General features: G+C 36.2%; 4 protein-coding genes across 6 annotated transcripts in view; 2 read left to right on the forward strand and 2 right to left on the reverse strand.

The window, feature by feature from the left end:
• The first annotated feature begins 1077 nt into the window (after nucleotides 1–1077).
• LOC111467252 (NADH--cytochrome b5 reductase 1-like) lies at nucleotides 1078–6231 on the forward strand. The gene is made up of 9 exons (XM_023112107.1): nucleotides 1078–1452; nucleotides 2426–2567; nucleotides 3520–3610; nucleotides 3698–3775; nucleotides 4050–4130; nucleotides 4240–4329; nucleotides 4765–4830; nucleotides 5484–5570; nucleotides 5958–6231. Exons 1-9 carry the CDS (start codon nucleotides 1335–1337, stop codon nucleotides 6048–6050), a joined length of 846 nt encoding a protein of 281 aa, XP_022967875.1. The 5' UTR covers nucleotides 1078–1334; the 3' UTR covers nucleotides 6051–6231.
• Nucleotides 6232–8423: 2192 nt separating this feature from the next.
• Nucleotides 8424–12165, forward strand: LOC111467170 (ABC transporter F family member 4-like). 2 transcript variants are annotated; one of them, XM_023111969.1, is made up of 2 exons: nucleotides 8424–8643; nucleotides 9698–12165. In XM_023111969.1, the coding sequence occupies exon 2, from the start codon at nucleotides 9732–9734 to the stop codon at nucleotides 11913–11915; it is 2184 nt and encodes a 727-aa protein (XP_022967737.1). In that variant the 5' UTR covers nucleotides 8424–8643; nucleotides 9698–9731; the 3' UTR covers nucleotides 11916–12165. The 2 variants fall into 2 exon arrangements, with proteins under 2 accessions (XP_022967737.1, XP_022967736.1); XM_023111968.1 differs by having other exon boundaries at nucleotides 8424–8593.
• A 4222-nt stretch (nucleotides 12166–16387) lies between these two features.
• LOC111467269 (F-box protein SKIP24) overlaps nucleotides 16388–21029 on the reverse strand; it is an 8332-nt gene continuing 3690 nt past the window's right edge. Inside the window, exon 6 of the mRNA XM_023112127.1 lies at nucleotides 16388–16469. The gene's annotated coding sequence lies outside the window, so the exon portion shown is untranslated. The remainder of the gene's footprint in view (nucleotides 16470–21029) is intronic.
• On the reverse strand, nucleotides 18996–20342 carry LOC111467248 (transcription factor MYB30-like). 2 transcript variants are annotated; one of them, XM_023112100.1, is made up of 3 exons: nucleotides 20107–20342; nucleotides 19791–19920; nucleotides 18996–19703 (listed from the first exon to the last, which is right to left on the reverse strand). In XM_023112100.1, exons 1-3 carry the CDS (start codon nucleotides 20237–20239, stop codon nucleotides 19088–19090), a joined length of 879 nt encoding a protein of 292 aa, XP_022967868.1. In that variant the 5' UTR covers nucleotides 20240–20342; the 3' UTR covers nucleotides 18996–19087. The 2 variants fall into 2 exon arrangements, with proteins under 2 accessions (XP_022967868.1, XP_022967869.1); XM_023112101.1 differs by having other exon boundaries at nucleotides 19798–19920; nucleotides 20107–20240.

Below are 21029 nucleotides of genomic sequence, written 5' to 3' on the forward strand. Positions count from 1 at the left end.
CCCCCCCCCCCCCCCCCCCTATAGTACATTTTGAGGCATTTTCAATCTTTCTCGAGTAGACGTCATTTTGGCAATTAGTCATATGCCTCCACGCAGTGTCCCTCGAGTATCCAATTGATACCAAATTTGGTGAGCTTTCATCTTTCACATAGACGGACTACCTGACCCTCTTCAAGCTTGTCTTCAACACTCGTGTCACGTCATTCTATTGAACCTTGTGTATGCCTCAGCTTTGATTGAATGCACACTCTTGGGGTGTTGGATGATGCACATTTCTCCTGATCGTATCATGTCACTTCTCAATCTTGACCCTCATGTGACTGGATGGGAGCCATGTGAGGGTCGCCTTTTGTCAGTCTTGCGTATGAGGGTAATAAAACTTACTTTCTCTTAGTGGGGTTGTGACACAAGGTCTTCTCTACTAAGCACAACTAGTGTTCCCTCAATAGTACCCTTTATTAGGTCACAAGTCCTAAGTGGATGACATCGCATTCCTACATACAAAGTAAACCCTCACAAATCGAAACAAGTTCATGGTTATGGGTTGTACTCTAATCGTCCTTACATAGTACTAACCTAACACACAAAATCTATAATCTATAGTGACGCTATACATAGCTCAAGGTTTAAGGCTAACAAAATAGTCTCTAAGTAATATAAATTTCAAATTCTCAACTAAGGGTTTAACATACTAGGGAGAGGTTTCCACAACCTAATGGTTTGTTCCCCTTTTCAACCGATGTGAGATCTCAATCATCCACCCACTTCAGTGCCCAACATCCTCATTGGTACACCACTTGGTGCTTAGTTTTTATACCATTATAATAGCTCAAACACACCGCTAGTAAATAATGTTCGCTTTGACATGTTATACATCGTTATTAGACTCACAATTTTAAAACGTATTTATTATGAAGGGAGTCTAGCTCTATTCTATCAACTAGTGCCTTTCACTGTTCGATGACGGACCTAATACTAATGGTAACACCTACCGGATAAGGCTTACAATTGAAGTATGATATAATCCAACTCTACAAGTTAATTTCTTCCCCCTTGGTTATTCAAGAAAAACTGTGCATCACAGTCGATGGATTTAGCTCATCCATTTGTTTTTCATTAGTTGGAGGACTTCCAAATAGCTGCCTCAGGCTTCACCTAATTCGGCCTCACTTCATTTTTCTCCAGTGGCTGGGGTTGGTGAAAGCGGGTCTCGCGCCGTGGGACCGGAAAAAGTTAGTTGAATCGTAATCCATTCGAAAAATTCCTTAAATTCCACTCCAAATATCGAAAACCCATTTGATTTTTCTGGAGGTTTCTTCTGGGAAGAATCGGTGATGGATTTCTCACAGTCTTTAGATCCGCAAATCCTTCTGGGTTTGGCTGTGGCTGGTTTAGCCCTTGTCGTTGGCGCTCTCTATGTATTATCCTCGTCTAAAAAAAGCAAATCCAGAGGTTAGCTACTCTTGAATCTCAGTTTTTCTGTAGTTCCCATTGCTTTGATTTCTTTGCGGTTGATTTTTGGGATCGGTTGTGTTTTGATTTGTTCTCTTTTATGAAATTTTGAGATTCCGGTGAAGTTCTTACATGTCATTTCGTAAATAAGTGGAGTTTTTGAGTTAGAAATCGATATGGATTAAGGATTGGATCCATATCTGGTTAATCTCTTCGTATCAACTCATAGTTTAAATCTTATTTGCGAAAATTACGTATAGAGAGGAGATAAATTGAGCTTACTACCCATTAAGTGGGTCATATGCTGTCTACTTGAGCTTGAACTATGCTCAGATGAGCTAGCTTATAGTAACTTGAACTTTCTTGAAGTTGTAGAAGCTAATTAATCTATGTTACATGGTTCCATTTTCTGTCTCTGGACTTTTGTTTTTTGTTTTTAAAGATCTGTAATGGACATTCCAGTTCAAATTCGACCGATAATTTGTTTTCAATTGATATCAGTTAAGGAGATTTGATGGGAAACATCACATAAACAGGGCTTTATGTTAGAGTTGTCCATGAAAATATTATATCGTTTGATAATAAGAAGGGTCGATTCAGTAATGTGTGGACCGATGTGGTGTTCACTCAACTCTTTAGCAGGATTCTAGTGCTTTTGGTGGTTTTGTTGTGATGATACATTAGAACATTGTCTGTTATTGGTGCTTTATGTGATTCGTTTTCTTAATTTGTTTGCCGTATGATTGGAAAGACGTGCTCAGATATTCTTGGGTAATCACCAAAGCATCCATACTTTTATTGAAGCTGCATCCTTTCTAGCTTTATCTTGGAGTGAATTATCTTATCCATTATGTACTTACAATTACCCTCCTATAGGACATTCTTTTGTAATCGATTTCATCGATTAATGAAGTGGTTTCTGTTTCCTCGAAATTTAAGTTGTTTTCCTTATGATATGGTTTTGTGCATCCAGGTTGCTTGGATCCAGAGATATTCAAGGAGTTTAAACTTATCAAACGCGTGCAGCTGAGCCATAATGTGGCAAAGTTTACATTTACACTCCCAAATCCTACTTCAGTTTTGGGTCTTCCCATTGGACAACATATAAGTTGCAGGTCTAGTAGTTGATCTTATTTATTCTTCATAGGGTTATTTGGATTTCTATTCGCCGTGGCTATGGATAGGTAGCCGAATGAAAAAAAAAATGTTGATCTTGACATTATATGGTGTAGGAATCACAATACTATACTTTCCTTAACTCGGTAACACTTAGAGATAACTTGAAATAAGCAAGTTTCCTTTAAAGATACCGGTTAAACTGTAACGACCCTAACCCACCGCTAACATATTTTGTCCTCTTTGGGCTTTCCCTTTCGAGCTTTCTCTCAAGGTTTTTAAAACGTGTCTATTAGGGAGAGGTTTCCACACCCTTATAAAGGGTATTTCGTTCTTTTCCCCAACCGATGTGAGATCTCACAATCCACCCTCCTTCGGGGCCCATTGTCCTCGCTGACACTTGTTCCCTTCTCTAATCAATGTGGGACCCTCCCAATCCACCCCCTTCGAAGCCCAGTGTCCTTGCTGGCACACCGCCTCGTATCCACCCGCTTCAGGGCTCAGCCTCCTCGCTAGCACATTGCCCGGTGTTTGGCTTTGATACCAACTGTAACGGCCCAAGCCCACCACTAGTAGATATTGTCCTCTTGGGATCTCACATAAACTGTCAATCCTGCCTCTGCTTCATTATAGATTTTTTGATTTAGCTCATAGCTGATCACAACTTTTGTTGGATGAGGTCACTTGACATTATATTATTTAGGCTAAAACTTCTAAAATTTTGTTACGGTGGAGTATCTTGTGTCTCTTAGCTGCTTGATTGTGTTCATCGTTGAGAAACTGTTCTATTCTTTAAATATGCTAACCAGAAATGACTTCCGGACTCTCCCTTCGGTTTGAGTGGGGATGCGTGCCTTATTGCCCTCTTCACCTGGTGTTGTTTTTGAAGATGACTGTTCCATATTGGATCATTTACTGTCCCTGAGAAATTATAATTCATTCATCTCACAGGGGCAAGGATGGCCAAGGTGAAGAGGTCATCAAACCGTACACACCGATTACTTTGGATTCTGATGTTGGATATTTTGAGCTCGTCATAAAGGTTTGTGTTTTCTGATTCTTAGTTGATGAGCAGTATTTTAATGGTATGCATGCTTGTTAATCTGAACTCTGTAATGTGTTTAATCAGATGTATCCCCAAGGAAGGATGTCGCATCATTTCCGACAGATGCGTGTTGGCAATTTTCTTGCTGTAAAGGGGCCCAAGGTATGGTCAATCAATAACTCCGACAGCTATTTAAGTCATGTTTTTTAAGCTTTTAAGTATTGATGTTTTTTAGGATTCTAGCATTCAGCTTCCTTCAGGTTCGGCTGCAGACTTAATGAAACATTTTGTTTGAAGAATTTAATGAAACATTTTGTTTGTCACAGACACAAAGACCCCTCTTATTCTTTCTCTAGTGAGAGAGAAGCAAAGAACTTTATGGTACCTTTGAAAACACTGAGAATATTCAAAATTCACAACGAAAATATTTCTGCAGGGGCGTTTCAGGTATCAACCTGGCCAGGTCAGAGCATTTGGGATGCTCGCTGGAGGCTCCGGCATTACTCCTATGTATCAAGTACGAATTTCCTTTTCTTTTGGCTTGATCATTTTAGTTCCTCAACTTACCATCATTCGGACGACTTGATTGTTGTTATCGATACTTTGCTTTCTTTTCTGCTCTTTAGGTTGCTCGAGCAATATTAGAAAATCCAAATGACGAGACGAAGGTACATCTCATTTATGCCAATGTCACCTATGAGGACATTCTTTTAAAGGTAATGTTGTCATCTTTCTTCAATAAACATACCCCTCGTCCTCGTATTGACCATAAATTTAGATACCAGTTGATCCTCTCATTTTGAAACATGTTGATGGTTAGTTTCATTTGATGAAAATGTTTTCGGTACTTTCATGTTTGAACTCCTTAACTAAACACGTGTATAGAGATCGTTTATCAACTTAAATATAGTTTAATTAGTTAAGGCATATATCCTCGATCGTAAAGTCAGGGTTTGCCATTTTTATAAAGATAAAAAAATCATGTAATTCGTGCGATTTTGGGTATTGAAGGGCGAAGGATCTTAATATTTTTGTAGCCTCTTCTTGGGCTTCCACTTTTGCTTTCATAATAATAATTCAATGTCTATGATTTATATATCTCTCTATAATTTCATCACTTTCCTTACCAAAAGAAACTTGTGTGGTTGTAGGAGGAGTTGGATCTTCTTGCCAAAAGGTACCCAGATAGCTTCAAGCTCTATTATGTCTTAAACCAGGTCAGTCTTCTCCATCAGTCACAGCCCCAAATTTATCCTTTTCTCTGTGGTTTAACTTTTTACCATTACAAGATGTCGATGTCAAATGACGTGAAATCGCATTATGCTTATCTTGTTTTGTTTTCTAGACCAGTGATCGATAAGAACTTTGACGAATCTAGTGAATTGAACTGATTGGTATTACTATGTGGTTCGATCTCTTTCTTCAAATCAGGTTTTTTTTTTTATTTTTTTATTTTTTTATTTTCTTAATGACCGTTCTTAAAAGTTATCATAGCTCGATCTTGTTCTATTGGCTTGAAATCCATTTTTTGTAGCTAGGGTCGAAGATTGTTCGTAAAAGTTAAAACATAAATGAGATTACTTTTAGTTGACCGTTCTCGGAAAGTTGTTTTGTTCTTGTGAGTGATTTATCTCTCTAGAGCCCCCCAAGCACGATTCTTAAAAGTATCTTTAAAAATCGTTATGCGAAACAAGCTAATGAACACTTCCGGATTCGTAAACTTGTGCATTGTGGATGGAATTGGGTTCTCTAAGGCCATGATGGATCTCCTTGGGAGCTTCATTTATGCTTGCTTGATTATGTACTTTGTTTAATGGTTTGCAATGTCATATCTTTTAATCAACCATTCATATATCAATTGCTTACTCAGCCTCCTGAAGAATGGGATGGTGGCGTCGGATTCGTATCGAAGGAGATGATTCAAACCCACTGCCCCGCTCCTGCTTCTGATATTCAGGTATGGATTACAACTATGGTTTCAAATAATACGAATGCTTTGGATCTGTTTTCGAAACCATGTTTGAACGATTTCTTTTTGTTCGAAGTCTTCTCTCTTGCTTTCTTAGTAATTTATTCTTACGAACGACCTGTTTCCAAAAGCGAATGAAGATGTTCTTTCATGTGCTCAATAAGTTGGATCGGAGTAGGACCGTTGGATCATTCACTTGTCCGTATTAATAGGTTTAAAAATTAAGTTTATAAACACTACCTTCACCATTCGCTACGCGTTTACTCATTGGATCATTCGCTGCGCATTTATGAGATTAGTAGGATTGTTTGCTGCTGTCTGATCTTTTATTCATGAAACAACAAAATTTTAAGTGTTACCCTGTTTTGTAAGCAGGTTTTAAGATGTGGGCCACCACCAATGAACAAGGCCATGGCTGCTCATCTTGAAGCTCTTGGATATGCACCTGAGATGCTGTTCATGTTCTGAGCCTTCCTCAACCTCCTCACTAGAGCTAAGCATCATTTATTTTTCTTCCCCCTTCTAAACTTTGAACATTATGTACTGAGAGGATGTTGCCTTAGCTCTTTTCACTTTGCAATGTTGTTGAACTTTGATGCCATCATTAACATCAACTCTTAGAGCTATCGAGAGTCTAGACTTGTAACAATTCTAGAATAGTTTTCTTTTGAAGTGTAATAAGACCGGTTTAGATTAGTTTTTTAAGTAAAACCCAAGTCTACTGCTGGTAGAGATTGTCCGCTTTGGCCCATTAGGTACTGTTAGCTTCACGGTTTTTAAAATGTGTCTATTAGAAAGAGATTTCCAAACCCTTATAAGGAATGATTCGTTTCCCTCTTCAACAGAGGGCGAGATCTTATAATCCACCCCCCTTGAGGCCCAGCGTCCTCGTTGGCACACTGCTCAATGTCTACCGTTGGCAGATATTGTCCATTTTGGTTTGTTACGTGTTGTCGTCAGCCTCACAGTTTTTAGAACACATCTATGAGCAAGAGGTTTTCATACGTTTATAAAGAATGTTTCGTTTCACTCTCTAATTGATGTGGGATCTTACAACACTTTTTTAATCATCTAGAAAGTCGATATAAACACGAGTTTATAATATATAGATATAATTTTAAGAAGTATTTTGGGCTAGTTTATATATACAATTTCGTCAAATAACTACAATATGTATCCATCAAATAATAAATTTACACCCTTCGAAATCATTGTACACGTGTGTACGACTTCTGAAAGGGATTGACATAATACGAAAGAAAAACTCTAGCAAATACCCACTGTTGGGGTCAGGTAATGCAAACACACACATACATGACGAGACCTATCTTTTAAAACAACATAACATGGCCTTGAACTCTTTCGAGTCCAAGTAGGGTTGGATGTGTGGTACTTTCCCACACATGGCCCACACGCAAACACATGGACCCACTAGGTGGACTTGTATACGTACCCCTAGGCTTGACTTCATCGGGCTAAACGCATTGACGTGTGAGCGGTGTGTAGGAAAGTGCTACACATCCAATTTATCCGGACTAGAGTCCACCTCTATAATCGTTTTAAATGATAGGTTCCTAATCATATTTACATATGTTTGCATTTTTTACCCCAATAATGAAGTCACTTACCGATGTGCTACTGCTATATTTTAGGTAAAGGTAAGGCACCCCACTGTCCGATGGCGACATCACAATTGAAGACCATAACACATGTATAGAGTAGTCGCATTTAATTTCGTAACCTTTAGGTTAGTATAGGACATTTTTGTTTTATTTTCACTTATGTCTATTTTAATTTTTCAGTTGTTTCGTTTTAAAACCTTTTTCTTAAATAATATTAGTTCATGACATTGTTTTATGAATATGTTTTAAATGAATATTTCCGCATAAGAAGTATGTCATGCATACGATAGCAACTTTAGGTTAGTAAAAACTAGGGTCGTTACAAGTGATGTAACCGCCCTAGTTAGTCCTAAGTAAGCAACATTATAGCCTTAGCCTTGAACTCACAAGTTAGCAAAAGTATCGTTGAACTAGTTAGCCCTAAGTGTCAGCTTAGACAAGTCTTGAATGTGGTTCATAGTCTTGGGTTCAAGAAAAGTTAAAACGATAGACGAAAAGACTTTAGGTCACAAATATGGTTTTATTTTTAAATGGTAACAGAGTTGCGTGACTATTGTAGTGGCGAGCTCAAGTTTTAGGGCTGTTGAGTTGTATGGATAGATTCGTGTTGTGATATCTCACATTGGTTGGGTAAGAGAACGAAACATCCTTATAAGGGTGTGGAAATCTTTCCCTAACAGACACGTTTTAAAGCCTTGAGGGGAGCTTGAAAGAGAAAACCCAAGAAGACATTATCTGCTAGCGGTGGGCTTGGACTGTTATAAATGGTATCAAAGCTAGACGTCAGGCGATGACCAATGAGGAGGTTGTTCCCCAAAGGGGGGTACACACAAGGCGGTGTGCCAGTAAGGACGTTATGTTCTAAAGCGGGGTGGATTTGGAAGAATCCCACACTGATTGGAGAAATGAGCGAGTACCAACGAGGCTTGAAAGAGGTGAATTATGATATCCTACATTGATTGAGGAGGAGAACGAAACACTATTTGCAAGAGTGTTGAAATTTTTTCCTAGCAGACGCAATTTAAAGTTTTAAAGATTATATTAAAAAAAATCTTATTTATACACATCACTAACATCTTTTACAAACTTCAACTAGTCTGATAAGAACTTAAATAATTATACATAAAATTATACATATTTTAATTATATAAAATAATTTTTTTTTAAAAAAAAAACCTAATACTCATATTTTAATTATATAAAAATAAAGTAAAAAAAGGGAGAACCTAACTCGTTGCGTCATTCTTTTCTCCACCGATTCTTTCTACGGATTTCTCCGTATCCGTCCGGCAGCCGCTCCGATTTCTTTCGTCTCTTTCCATTTCTGTCTTTGCAGCAACCTCGCGCCGTCATCGCAGCTCCTCCATCTCTCCGGTGATCGCCGTTGAGGTCTGCTCGGATCGAATGTTTTTTTCTTATTCAATCAACTTCAAAATACGGTAAATTTGGAATTAGGTCAATTTTCAATTGAGTTAACTAAGACAATATTTCGAATCCTACTGGATTTCGAATTCTATTCTTTGTTATGCTGCAATGTTTTTCGTTTACTTTTCCTATGGTGATGTCCGTTCCCTTCCACTGTTTTCTATTTTGCCTCATCCGAACCGCTTTGTTTTTGTTCTGTTTATTTTTTCTGATTTTACCTTTCTGCTTGTTTGTTTCATGACACTTGACCAATTAAATTTAGACTTAAGTTTTAGTTTGGTGGCTACCGACTGTTGAGGCTTGAACTTGCGACATTTCCCAGGTCAATTGAACTAACCCCTAAAATTATTCATGTTTGGGACTATTTAATTTTGAAAAATCATCATTTCTGTGCTTTTTCGACCCTGTGTTTGTGTTTCTATTATTTGCAATGAGAATCCGACGCTTTGTTGTGAAAACTGCAAACTAGATTGTCTTGTTTATTTATGCTTTCGGGTTTTCAAATAAAAATTAATTAATTCATTTGACACTAATTTTATATAGTTTTCTCATAATATTTTAGTTGTTAATACTTGAATTTGAAATGAACTTTTAGGTTCCATTTTGCGTACACAGAAAATTGGGTGTAAATAATGTGTTCAGTTATGTTTTAAAAAAAGAACTTTATTTCTGCATAAATAAGACATTATATTGTGGTTTATCTCTTTTAGCTCCATAAGGCAACAAAGCTCTGTTATAGTTTTTGAGAGTATATATTGATCTTTCTATTGTTCAATATATATAAATTTCCTCAGATGCTCTAAATTGTCATAAGTTTGAGTGCTGAATCTGTACCTGTGCAAAAAAAATAGTATTTTTTTTTTGCTTGTCCTTCGTGTGATTGTGATATGACTTTTTTTTTGGGGGAAACATGATGTGATAGTATGTGTGTACCACGTATTTTTGTTAAATTTTAATATGAATTTACTTTTTTATCTGATCCTCGTGTTGCTGAAAATAGATGGTCAATGTTTCTACTAAATGTCAGACGTGAACAACTCATGTTAATGGTTTTTTCTTTTATGCTAGGTAATTTTCCCCCATTGTCAGGTTGATTGGTGCAATGGGAAGGAAGAAATCAGAAGAAGGTGGTGGAAACGCCAAAGTCAAGCCTGTTAAAGATGCTTCCGGGAAGAGAGAGAAGCTTTCAGTGTCAGAAATGCTGGCCAGTATGGATCAGAAATCTGATAAACCGAGAAAGGGATCTTCATCTTTGAGTGGTGGTGCTAAACCTCAAGCAAAAGCCACAAAAAAAGTTGCATCATACACTGATGGCATTGATCTCCCTCCCTCAGATGATGAGGAAGAAGAAATTGTGTCTGACGAGGAGCAGCAAAGTACCAGTTCCCAGAAACGCCTACCCTGGCAGGACAGGGCTGAGACGAAGCCTCTGGAGGTGGCTGTAAGTGACAAAGAGTTGAAAAAACGAGAGAGGAAAGATTTGTTTGCTGCCCATGCTGTAGAACAGGCCAGACAAGAAGCTCTAAAAGATGACCATGATGCTTTCACTGTTGTTATTGGTAGCCGAGCTTCGGTTCTTGATGGTAATGATGAAGCTGATGCAAATGTCAAAGACATTACTATTGATAATTTCTCTGTTTCAGCTAGAGGGAAAGAGCTTTTAAAAAATGCATCAGTGAAGATATCTCACGGGAAGAGGTATGGTTTAGTTGGGCCTAATGGTATGGGAAAGTCTACATTATTAAAGCTCCTTGCTTGGAGGAAGATACCCGTTCCTAAAAATATTGATGTTCTTTTGGTTGAACAAGAGGTGGTTGGTGATGATAGAACTGCACTTCAAGCAGTTGTTTCTGCTAATGAGGAACTGGTCAAGCTTCGGCAAGAAGTTGCTGATTTGCAGAATTCTGATGCTGGTCAAGAGGAAAATGATGATGATGATGATGCAGGAGAGAGGCTTGCTGAGTTATATGAAAAGCTGCAACTCTTGGGATCAGATGCAGCTGAGGCTCAAGCTTCCAAGATTCTTGCTGGACTGGGTTTTACCAAGGATATGCAAGCACGGCCTACCCGTTCATTTAGTGGTGGATGGAGAATGAGAATTTCACTGGCTCGGGCTCTTTTTGTTCAGCCAACACTTCTATTACTAGATGAACCCACAAATCATCTAGACCTTAGGGCTGTTCTCTGGTTGGAGGAGTACCTCTGTCGGTGGAAGAAAACTCTTGTTGTTGTGTCGCATGATCGAGATTTCCTCAACAGTGTTTGCAATGAAATTATTCATCTTCATGACTTTAAGCTTCATTTTTATCGTGGGAATTTTGATGGTTTTGAAAGTGGATATGAGCAGCGTCGGAAAGAAATGAACAAGAAGTTCGAGATATATGATAAACAGGTGAAAGCAGCTAAGAGGTCTGGAAGCAGGGCTCAACAAGAGAAGGTGAAAGACCGAGCAAAGTTTGCTGCTGCTAAGGAAGCCTCGAAGAACAAGTCCAGGGGAAAGGTTAATGAAGATGATCTCCTGCCAGAGGCCCCCAGAAAGTGGAGAGATTACAGTGTCGAATTCCACTTCCCTGAACCCACCGAGCTCACCCCACCATTATTACAGTTGATTGAAGTAAGCTTTAGCTATCCAAATAGGGAAGATTTTAGACTTTCTAACGTTGATGTGGGTATTGATATGGGAACGCGGGTTGCTATCGTTGGACCCAATGGAGCGGGGAAATCTACTCTTCTGAACCTGCTGGCAGGTGATTTGGTGCCGACAGAAGGTGAAGTTCGGAGGAGTCAGAAGTTGAGGATTGGGAGGTATTCACAGCATTTTGTAGACCTTCTGACAATGGAGGAAACACCAGTTCAATATCTTCTTCGTCTTCATCCTGATCAAGAGGGTCTAAGTAAGCAGGAGGCTGTTCGTGCCAAGTTGGGGAAGTTTGGACTCCCTAGCCACAATCACCTCACGCCAATTGCTAAACTATCTGGGGGCCAGAAGGCCAGGGTTGTTTTTACCTCAATTTCCATGTCCAAGCCACACATATTACTGCTTGATGAACCGACGAATCACTTGGACATGCAGAGTATTGATGCACTTGCAGATGCCTTGGATGAGTTTACTGGTGGAGTGGTCCTGGTTAGTCATGATTCCCGGCTCATATCACGTGTCTGCGAGGATGAAGAAAAAAGTGAAATTTGGGTCGTTGAAAATGGCACCGTGGAGTTCTTCCCCGGAACGTTCGATGAATACAAGGAAGAATTGCAAAGGGAGATTAAAGCTGAGGTTGATGATTAAACCAGTGATCTTGAGAAGTGTGTTGGATTTTAAAGTAGCACGTCCTACTTCATCCCTTTTGGTTTCTGGGGTTTATTTTGCATTTCAAGTATTCAGATCGATGTGTTCTAATTCTGTAATTCTTCGTACGTTAATTACTTATAATTTGGGTATGTAGAATTAGTGAGAAAATTGTCGTGAGTTTTGCTTGAGTTACTGTACTATATTCTATGAAAAACTTCACAGTATTCATAATATTTGCTCTTTGTTTTCTGGCTCTAGTGGTGCTCGCAGATTATATTTCTCGACTCCCGAAACTGCACGAAGTTCGGTTATTTGATATTGAATATATTCTGCGTTTGACTAATAATTATCATAAAGCTTTCTTTGGCTTTTGAACAAGCAGGCTTGCTTGGAATATGGTGTGAATAATTGAACGAAGTCAACTATCCAAGTCACTACAAGCGGAAGAAGGCTCGAGCAGGAGAAGAAAAACCTACTCCTGAATACCCGGGTTAGTAGTTCATACTCTCAGACTTGCAATTCATTTTGGTTTGGGGAAGGAAAGTTTTCCGTTGAATTTAGTATTACGGTATATTGGATTTGCTTAAACAAATAGAGCATGTCTTTTAATGCAATCAGTATCCTGACGGATTGGGCATTAATGATTTCTTGGAAAGCCATTAGCCATGAGCACTATTATAAATTAGAAGTTTTGGGTTCAATCTTTTTCTTAATACCCTGTAGTTATAAATGTTAGTATACCTTCTCCACCATAGTGAAATAAGTATAGAAATGTTGACTCTTAAATTTGTGGAACTGATGAATCTTTCATAAAATAAACCCCACTGGGGCCTAGGAAAGAATTATAGAGAAATAAGAATGTTTTATAAGAGTGTGAGAATCTCTCCCTAGCAGACGCGTTTTAAAAACCTTAAGGGGAAGTGAAAGCCTGAAGAGGATAATATCTGTTAGCGGTGGGCCTAGGTCCCGAAGTAGGGTGGATTTTGACATCCCATATCTATTGGAGAGAGGAACGATTGCCAGTGAGGATGCTAGGCCTCAAAGGAGGGTGGATTGTGAGACCCCACATTGATTGGAGAGGGGAATGAGTGCCAACAAGGACGCTAAGCCCCGAAGGAGGGTGGATTGTGAGATCCCACATCAGTTGGAGAGGGGAAGAGAGCATTCTTTTTCAGGATGTGCAAATCTCTTCCTAGTAGGATACGTTTTAGAAACTCTGAAGGGACGTCCGAAAGGGGAAGCCCAAAGAGGACAGTATCTGCCCATCGCTGTTACAAAAAGGTTAATCCAAACCAAAAGAAATGAGGTATTAGATTAATAAGAGATGTAACAAAGACGCCCGCGGATAAAGAACCCCTAAAAGCTTTTTTTTCCCCCCCAAATGATGAAAACAAGATAAAAACGTTGTCCACTTAGAATTTATGAGACAAAAGAATGATCAGTATCCATTACTCTCATCCCAACCGAGAAACCTGACCAACCCCAGGTCCCCAAAGAATCCTTTGTTTGTTAAGAAAGAAAAAGATCATTAGAGGATCCTTTTAGTCTTATATTCTGATTTGTAGTTGAGATGGGTTTCATCTATTCCCTGCATTATCTAATCTATCACAGGCGATATGACACTATTCTGGAAGGTTCATTATTATTGAAATTGATATTAGATAAACAAAATCAAGCTTTTATCGACTCTAATGACCTCTCAGGCCTTTGAGAAAGATGGGTTGCTTTTTTTCTTCTGTAATAACTGGGTCCAGGTAATTGTCCTAATTTGAAGGCTATAAATAAGGTTACATAAATGCTGTAGACTTGCGTTTAGCAATTACCTTTCTTTTAATTGCCATTGTTACATAGATATTGACTTAGAGAGAGAGAGTAAGGGTTTTAAAAGCTGTTTTATGAATTGGACAGGATTCAATTGCATTCAAGGCTGTGGGATCAGCTCATCCGTGGACAATAAGTGGGTCATTTATGGAATCATGTAAGTTTTTTACTCCTTTTCCCCCTTGAAATTAAATGATAATTGCTCAAATTTTAGCAAGGGAATAATTTCTTGGAGCTCCAGTCATGTGATGAGGCTTTATTTGTCTTAACTTACGTGTTATTTGGTTCACAAATACTTCAGTCCTATCTTTTGTCTTATTCTATTTTAGTATGGGCTTATAAGATAAAAATATAATATGATTTGTCTAAAGTTTAGGCATTTTAATCAATCTTTTCTTACTTTTCTTATTCTAGGATTGAAATATATAGAATAAATGACAAAATCCTCAAAAGAAAAAAAAAAACTTAACAATGATAATGATAATGATATTTAGTCCTAAATTATACTTTAATATATATATCATATTTGATCTTTTATTATAGGCAAATGTTTAGATATTTACCTTCTATTACGATTTACCATAAGTATCCTTCTCTAAATGATTATAAATAGAGAACTTTCACCCCATTTATGTGGGGTGGTTTTAGCAAATATTCTCATAAACAATTATCTAAATAAGTTAAATTTGAAGGTAAAAAATAAAATCACTCTTGGATCAGATCAGGACGTAGCCAATTCTAAAGTTATGGTGGCAGCACGATGTTAACACACATACACGAGTCACATAGTACCAGCTCATCCTATGTGGAAGTTAAATTAGTGTACTCTGAGAGTAGATTTTAAAATCGTAGTGGCTGGTGGTCCTATGCACAGTATTTGTAATCAAGAAGAAGAGAGGCTGGCTGTTTAATGCTGAGTTAGTAGGATCATAGCCATTGGTGGCTTTTATTTCAGTCTCATTATGCATTGCTATTTTTTGATAAGGTGGGGTTTGGAAGTGATGTGTCCAAGAACTGATGTGATGGCTCTCTCTTTCTCTCTCTCTCTAACCTTGAGAGGGAGAGGGAGAGGGAGAGGGAGAGGGAGAGTTGTATTGCATATCATATAACTAGAAAAGTACTATGCCATGACAGAGGACAAAGTTTCTTTAGTCTTTACAGAGTGTATGTCTAGTTTTTTCTGTTAATGAAATGGTCAGATGAAATTGTGCGCCATAATGGTGTACTCGGAGGATCTGCACTAGAACCAGCAATTAGATCATATTCAAACTTTCCAATCCCTGGCTAGAATTTAGATCTTCACCTGGATTAAAATATTGATATCTTGATTTTACAGGTAGGTTGATAAAATATAGATGAGATGTTGAAGTTGATGTATATTTATAACAGTAGTTTAGATTGATAAATGAGCCGTTTATACTTTTCAAGAAATTATAAATCTTTAACATTGTTTTTCTTTTTGTTTTTAAATTAAAAAAAGGTGGGACGAGAGACCGAACTTTTAATCTCAGGAGAAAGGTAATTTGTATCTTATTTGGAATTCATATATTGGCATCAACGTCTAGTTTTAGATTTGCTACTAACATTATATGTTTTAATGACGTGTGGTTTCAGCGCTAGTGCTTACTATGTCAACGGGACAGTGACGTTGCAAAAAAAAATGTTGAGTTGTGTTCTTTTGCAACATGGAAACGTTATTGTGCATGGGTCTCATCAATTGAAAAGTTATGAGCATGACTAGCCGATGCACCATCTAAAATGGGTAAAATCAGTATTTTCTGTGAAGGTTTGGGTATTTATTCCCCGAAAAGAAACTTAATATGAGTCAAGTAGGGAGTTGAAATTAGGCAAGATTATGATATGGAAATTTTATACTAGGTTGTTTAAAAGAGTAGAACAATGTTGTATGTTACAAAGTAAACAAAAGAGTTGTGCTAATGTGAGTTGTAGAGATTTAGAACTGCAAATTTGTCTTGTGTGGTTGATTTTGAGCCTTACATTTGGATGATAGTTTGAATGATGAGATAAGACCGGTGCAAGTTATGAGGAGGGGATGAATACGTTGCATAGTTATGAGACCATACTCGTCAAGTTTCTTTGGTACAATCATCAACAGGGGAAAATAAGGGAATTGGAGGACAATATGATAATTAAATATCTCGAGCTCTTCGAATAAATGTGAGAATCAAACTAAGTATTAAGTGTGGTTTGATAAACGAAACTTTTGAGGACAAAAGTTCGTTAAGTTGAAGTTCGGCCTATAAAAGCAAAATCTCGCTTTGGCTTCACATCTCAAACAAAAAAAAATAGTCAAATGTAGCTCAAGAAGAAACTCTCTACACGTTTGTGCCACAAGGATCGATGACTTTAGCCTTATCATCTTAGGTTTTCGCTGTAGTGCCATCATTGTCTATCTAAGTTTACTAAGGAGTTAGCACAACTGTATCTTGTGAAGTTTGACCACAATGATATACGTGATTAGTTGGGAAGTAGCACATGGGGAGATCACAACCGATGTGCAGTTGGCTATTCGACGCACGATCTCCACTTCAGTTTGCAGTTAGTTGTTTGTCGATTATAAGAAACCGATTAAAAGTTAGTTAGCAAAGAGGAGGATCAAAAGGTTAAAGATTCACTAAAGAACTTTGAAGTTCAACATAACTCAACTAGTTAAGACATATATCATCGATCAAGAGGTCAGAGATTTGAATCTTCTGCTCCATACATTGAACACAAAACATAAAAAGAATAATGAAACAGGAAACCGATGGAGACAGAGATGAGAAAGACTTTTTGATACTCACCTCGTGTGTACGATCAACATATATTTTATGAAAACATAAATATTAATTTTTTCTTTTTCTTCCTTCATTTTTAAGTTTTCATTTAATGATCAAATCAATAATGGCATCCTTTTAATACTAACTTTATTATTTCTCATTACTTTTAAATTATAGAACTTCCTTATAAAATAATTATATGAAAATATGGCTTTCCTTTATTTTTTATTTTTAAATATTTTTATTTGTGAAAATAATTAAACAATCAATATATTTAGGAGCGAGAAAACCAAAATTCCTACACGGAACGTGTTTTTAGTGTATTTACCGTTAGCAGAGATTGTCCGTCCATTACGTATCAACATTAGCCCCACAGTTTTAAAACGCGTATTCTAGAAAAACATTTCTACGTACTTATAAGTACTTCATTTCCTAATTTACCATGAATTTCTAATTTTATACGATAAACTTATCTTTTTAATCGGATGTTTTCGATCAAAAAAAAATCAGAGATTAGAATCTTTTCATTTGAACTTCTTACCCTCGTGGTATTTTAATCAAGAATATAATATATTTTGATAAATTCCATTCGTATCCTAAATTAATAAAATATTTCAAAAATATTTTTAATTTTTATTTTTTATAGACTTTAAAAATACTCTGATAGTCAGTATACGAACAAAACCATGGGTAACACATTTCCAAAATACCCATAAACTTTCAAAAAAAATAACATTATTATCCTTAAATTTTAGAAGAAAAATTAGAAGTTTTGGAGATAATCTAAGAAACATAGAGGGACAGTTTTGGCATCGACGTAATAAATTATAGTTTACCATATATATTATATTTGATATTTTATTATAAGGCAAATATCTAATATTTGCCTTATTATCATAGGTATCTTTCCATTTATTGTTATTTTCATTTATTACTATTTCCATATCCTTATAACTTTCACACCATTTAGGTACCATTTAGGTGTGGTGGATTAATCAAACGACAGTAATAATTTTTTTGAATTATTTTTTATCAAAATAGTTATTAATACTACTCTTAAAATTTCATCGGTATTTTTTAAATTTTTTTAAAATTTAAAAAGTACGGTTAACAACGCTATTGAAAGCGTAGAGTAATAATTCATTAGAAATGTATTATTGAAATTATTTTTGAAAAAAAAAAAAAAAAGATTTGTGAGGATTTAGAGACCGAAAGGTGAAGAAAAGATCACAAGTTTCTTTGGTTAACCCTTTTTTGCTTCCATGATTTTCGTGACAACCTTTTTCTTTTTCTTTTATACCATCAAAAATAATAATAATAATAATAATAATAATAATAATAATAAATACAATTTAATGTTTTATTCTTTTCATCGTTAGAAAAATGTTTAATAAGTTTTCGAAAGGAACGGAAACCTAAAAATATTTTAAAGAATTCTCCTTCTTTTTTGTAGTTCAGTCATATGAATTTCATACTAAAGCGTGTTTTATTTAGAATAATTTTATGTTGGGTGATCTCTTATAAAACATAGCGGAAGCATGACTCGTGTTGGTCTGTGGGGATAGTTTTCGTAAATAGTAACTGAAGCGTGTTTTATTTAGAATAATTTTATGTTGGGTGATCTCTTATAAAACATGGCGGAAGCATGACTCGTGTCGGTCTGTGGGGATAGTTTTCGTAAATAGTAAGTAACGTTATCATGTCACATAGAAATGTCTAATCCAGATTCTGTGTGTTGTTCATAATGAACTTTCAATTTTTTGTCTAATTGATTCTTGAATTTTAAATGAAAAATTAAAAAAAAAATCATTTTTTTTTTAAAAACTTATTTTATTTTTCGATTAAAAATTCAAATAATTCTTAAAAAAAGAAACAAATATTAATTAAAAAAAATATAAAAGTAAACTAAAATTTATAAAAAAAATAATAATTTTTTATAATATAAATTGAAAAAATAAACAAAATAATTAACCAAGTAGGCCCTAAGGTTGTTGGTATTCAAGAGATTGATTTCATTTCATGCCACGTGTCCTATGGAGATTTGATTTAGAATACACTGATTTATTTTATTTATTATAATTCCTATTTATCTAATATAATCATAAATACATTATTTTCTTAAATTGAAAGGCCAATAAATTATTCTTCTTTAATTAAAAAAAAATTAACCTAATTGGCCATTTTGTATAATTAATTAGGGGATATATTCATTTTAATTTAAAAATTGACTTTTTATTTTTACTCTTTCAGTAAAAAATGAATTAAACCCTATTTTAAATTCGGTGAAATCTAGCGAAAATAAGTCCGATTCTTGACTGGACGAACTCAATTCAACGATAATTGATATGTTGTACTAAAAAAAACTCGATTTCTAGGTCAAAATGACGATATTACTCAGTTTTGCTTATCGAACGTAAATTCAGGTCAAATCATTACTTAGGAAAACAAAACCCATGATTAAGAAATTACGAAAAAGTAAGTATAAACACGATCGAGCGTTCTTGAAAGTAATTAGTATTACAATTACAAAGTTCGAGAATTCATTGAACGTTTAAGAAAAACAAGTTGTTAGAAGGTTGGTGACAATGGCATCATCTCCACTACTTGAACACAAGTGTCATCAAGTAGCCATTTCTCAAGAAATGACAATGGAGGATTGTTGTTGTTGTTATTATTGTTATTATTCTCACAAGAAGCTCCCAAGTTATTGTGTTTGCTGTTGTTCAAGTTCTCGGGCGATACCATCGACTCGATCTCCTTCATGGATGCTACCCTGTTCTCATCTTGCTCCGTTTTCATCTCTCGGTATTGGTTAGAAACCATGGAATCTCCACAATGACTTTGTTTTTCATCAAAATGAAATGGATTGTCGTTGTCGTTAGTTTTTGGAGACGATCTCATCCATCCTTCAAGTAGGCGCGAGATGTTCTCGGCACTTGAGTAATAAGTTGACGATGACGACGGTGTTGCAGTGGAGGATCGATTCGGGTAGAAACAGGAGGCGGAGGAGGAATCAAAATCCAAAGTCCTTGTGGAAGAATCATTGAAGAAACCCTTTGAGAAAAACTCTGAGGTTGTTGAGTGATCTAAAACAGATTTGAGTTTCTTCTTCAAGTGAGTATTCCAATAGTTTTTGATATCATTATCCGTCCTTTGCGGAAGATAAGAAGCTATTGCAGCCCATCTACAAATCCAAGATCGAATTTATCGTAACGATCCGTCACTCGAATCTCGAAAGAATTGAACTTTGTTTAAGAAACAAGAGAATTACTTGTTACCCAATAAAGCTTGCAAATGGATGATCATTCCTTCCTCGTGGGGCGTGAAGTTGCCTCTTTTGATTCCAGGCCTCAGGTAATTCGTCCATCGTAGCCTACAACTCTTGCTGCATCTCAAGAGACCTATCGTATATGAATAAAAAGATTAAATTTATCGTAACCCATTTGATCTCGAAGACTTATGGTCGTATATGAATAAAAAGATTAAATTTATCATAACCCATTCGATCTCTAAGAGAAAGAGCACCCGAGAAATCCGACTCGGATCGTAGAAAAGGGAAAGGAGAGAGAAAGAAGAGAGAGAGATACCAGTGTTGGTGGGAACAGATCTCCAGTTACCAGGGCCATGTTGTTGAATGTAAGAGACAAGAAGGATGTCTTCTTCAGGAGTCCAAGGACCCTTCTTGATGCCCACTTTCTCACAGCATGGAGGCCTTCCCATGCTCTCTCTCTCTCTCTGCCTGTCTCTCCGCCTGTCTCTCCGCCTGTCTCTCCCACTCTCTCCCAACTGAAATGGAGGCTCAAGAACTCGTATATTATTTTGTTATATATATAGAGAGAGAGAGTTTTGTGTTTCTGTTTCTCTCCAAACAGTGTGTTGTTGTCAGCATGTGATTGCTTAAATACACACCACTCTTAACTCACCTCCCCAACCCAAACTTTTTTTTTCTTTTTCTACGTGACCATGATAAATTTGACTCCACTCGAGTTTAGGATTGAATAAAAACTTTGAGATTAATTAATTAAAGTTCGGTAGAAAAAATGTGTTCTTCGTCTTTGCTCACGGTAATTGTGACCTTTTGGGAGAATCGATGACCGCATCAAAGATGCACTTGTCAGTGCTCGCGGTAATTTTGACATTTTGGGAGAATCGATGACTGCATCAAAGATGCACTTGCTAGTACTAGTACATCTAAGAATTTTTAATTGACTAGTTGTAAATAGACCCGAACCTACACCGAAGCATTGATAAATAGACCCAAACCTACACCGAAGCATTGACGGTGATTCTCTAATATCACAGAATATAATACTTTTTACTTTTATCTCGGTCTATGATTAGTTCTTATGAATTCATTTGATAATCATTTTATTTTTAGTTTTTAGTTTTTTACACTTTTTTTATATATTTATTTTGCTAATAGGAAATACATATCTAACAATTTTTTGAATTTCATTATAAAAAAAAAAAAAAAAAAAAAAAAAAAAAAAAAAAAAAAAAAAAAAAAAAA

This window comes from Cucurbita maxima, unplaced genomic scaffold, assembly GCF_002738345.1.
Source record: "Cucurbita maxima cultivar Rimu unplaced genomic scaffold, Cmax_1.0 Cma_Scf00033, whole genome shotgun sequence".
Lineage (NCBI taxonomy): Eukaryota > Viridiplantae > Streptophyta > Magnoliopsida > Cucurbitales > Cucurbitaceae > Cucurbita > Cucurbita maxima.

Coding starts and splice junctions, on each gene's coding strand:
- LOC111467248 (XM_023112100.1), bottom strand. CDS start 20,239: ATGGGAAGGCCTCCATGCTGTGAGAAAGTGGGCATCAAGAAGGGTCCT. Junction 19,921..20,106: donor ATCTGTTCCCACCAACACTG/GTATCTCTCTCT, acceptor CATATACGATAG/GTCTCTTGAGATGCAGCAAG. Junction 19,704..19,790: donor CAAGCTTTATTGGGTAACAA/GTAATTCTCTTG, acceptor TTGGATTTGTAG/ATGGGCTGCAATAGCTTCTT.
- LOC111467252 (XM_023112107.1), top strand. CDS start 1,335: ATGGATTTCTCACAGTCTTTAGATCCGCAAATCCTTCTGGGTTTGGCT. Junction 4,131..4,239: donor GCATTACTCCTATGTATCAA/GTACGAATTTCC, acceptor TCTGCTCTTTAG/GTTGCTCGAGCAATATTAGA. Junction 5,571..5,957: donor CTCCTGCTTCTGATATTCAG/GTATGGATTACA, acceptor TTTTGTAAGCAG/GTTTTAAGATGTGGGCCACC.
- LOC111467170 (XM_023111969.1), top strand. CDS start 9,732: ATGGGAAGGAAGAAATCAGAAGAAGGTGGTGGAAACGCCAAAGTCAAG.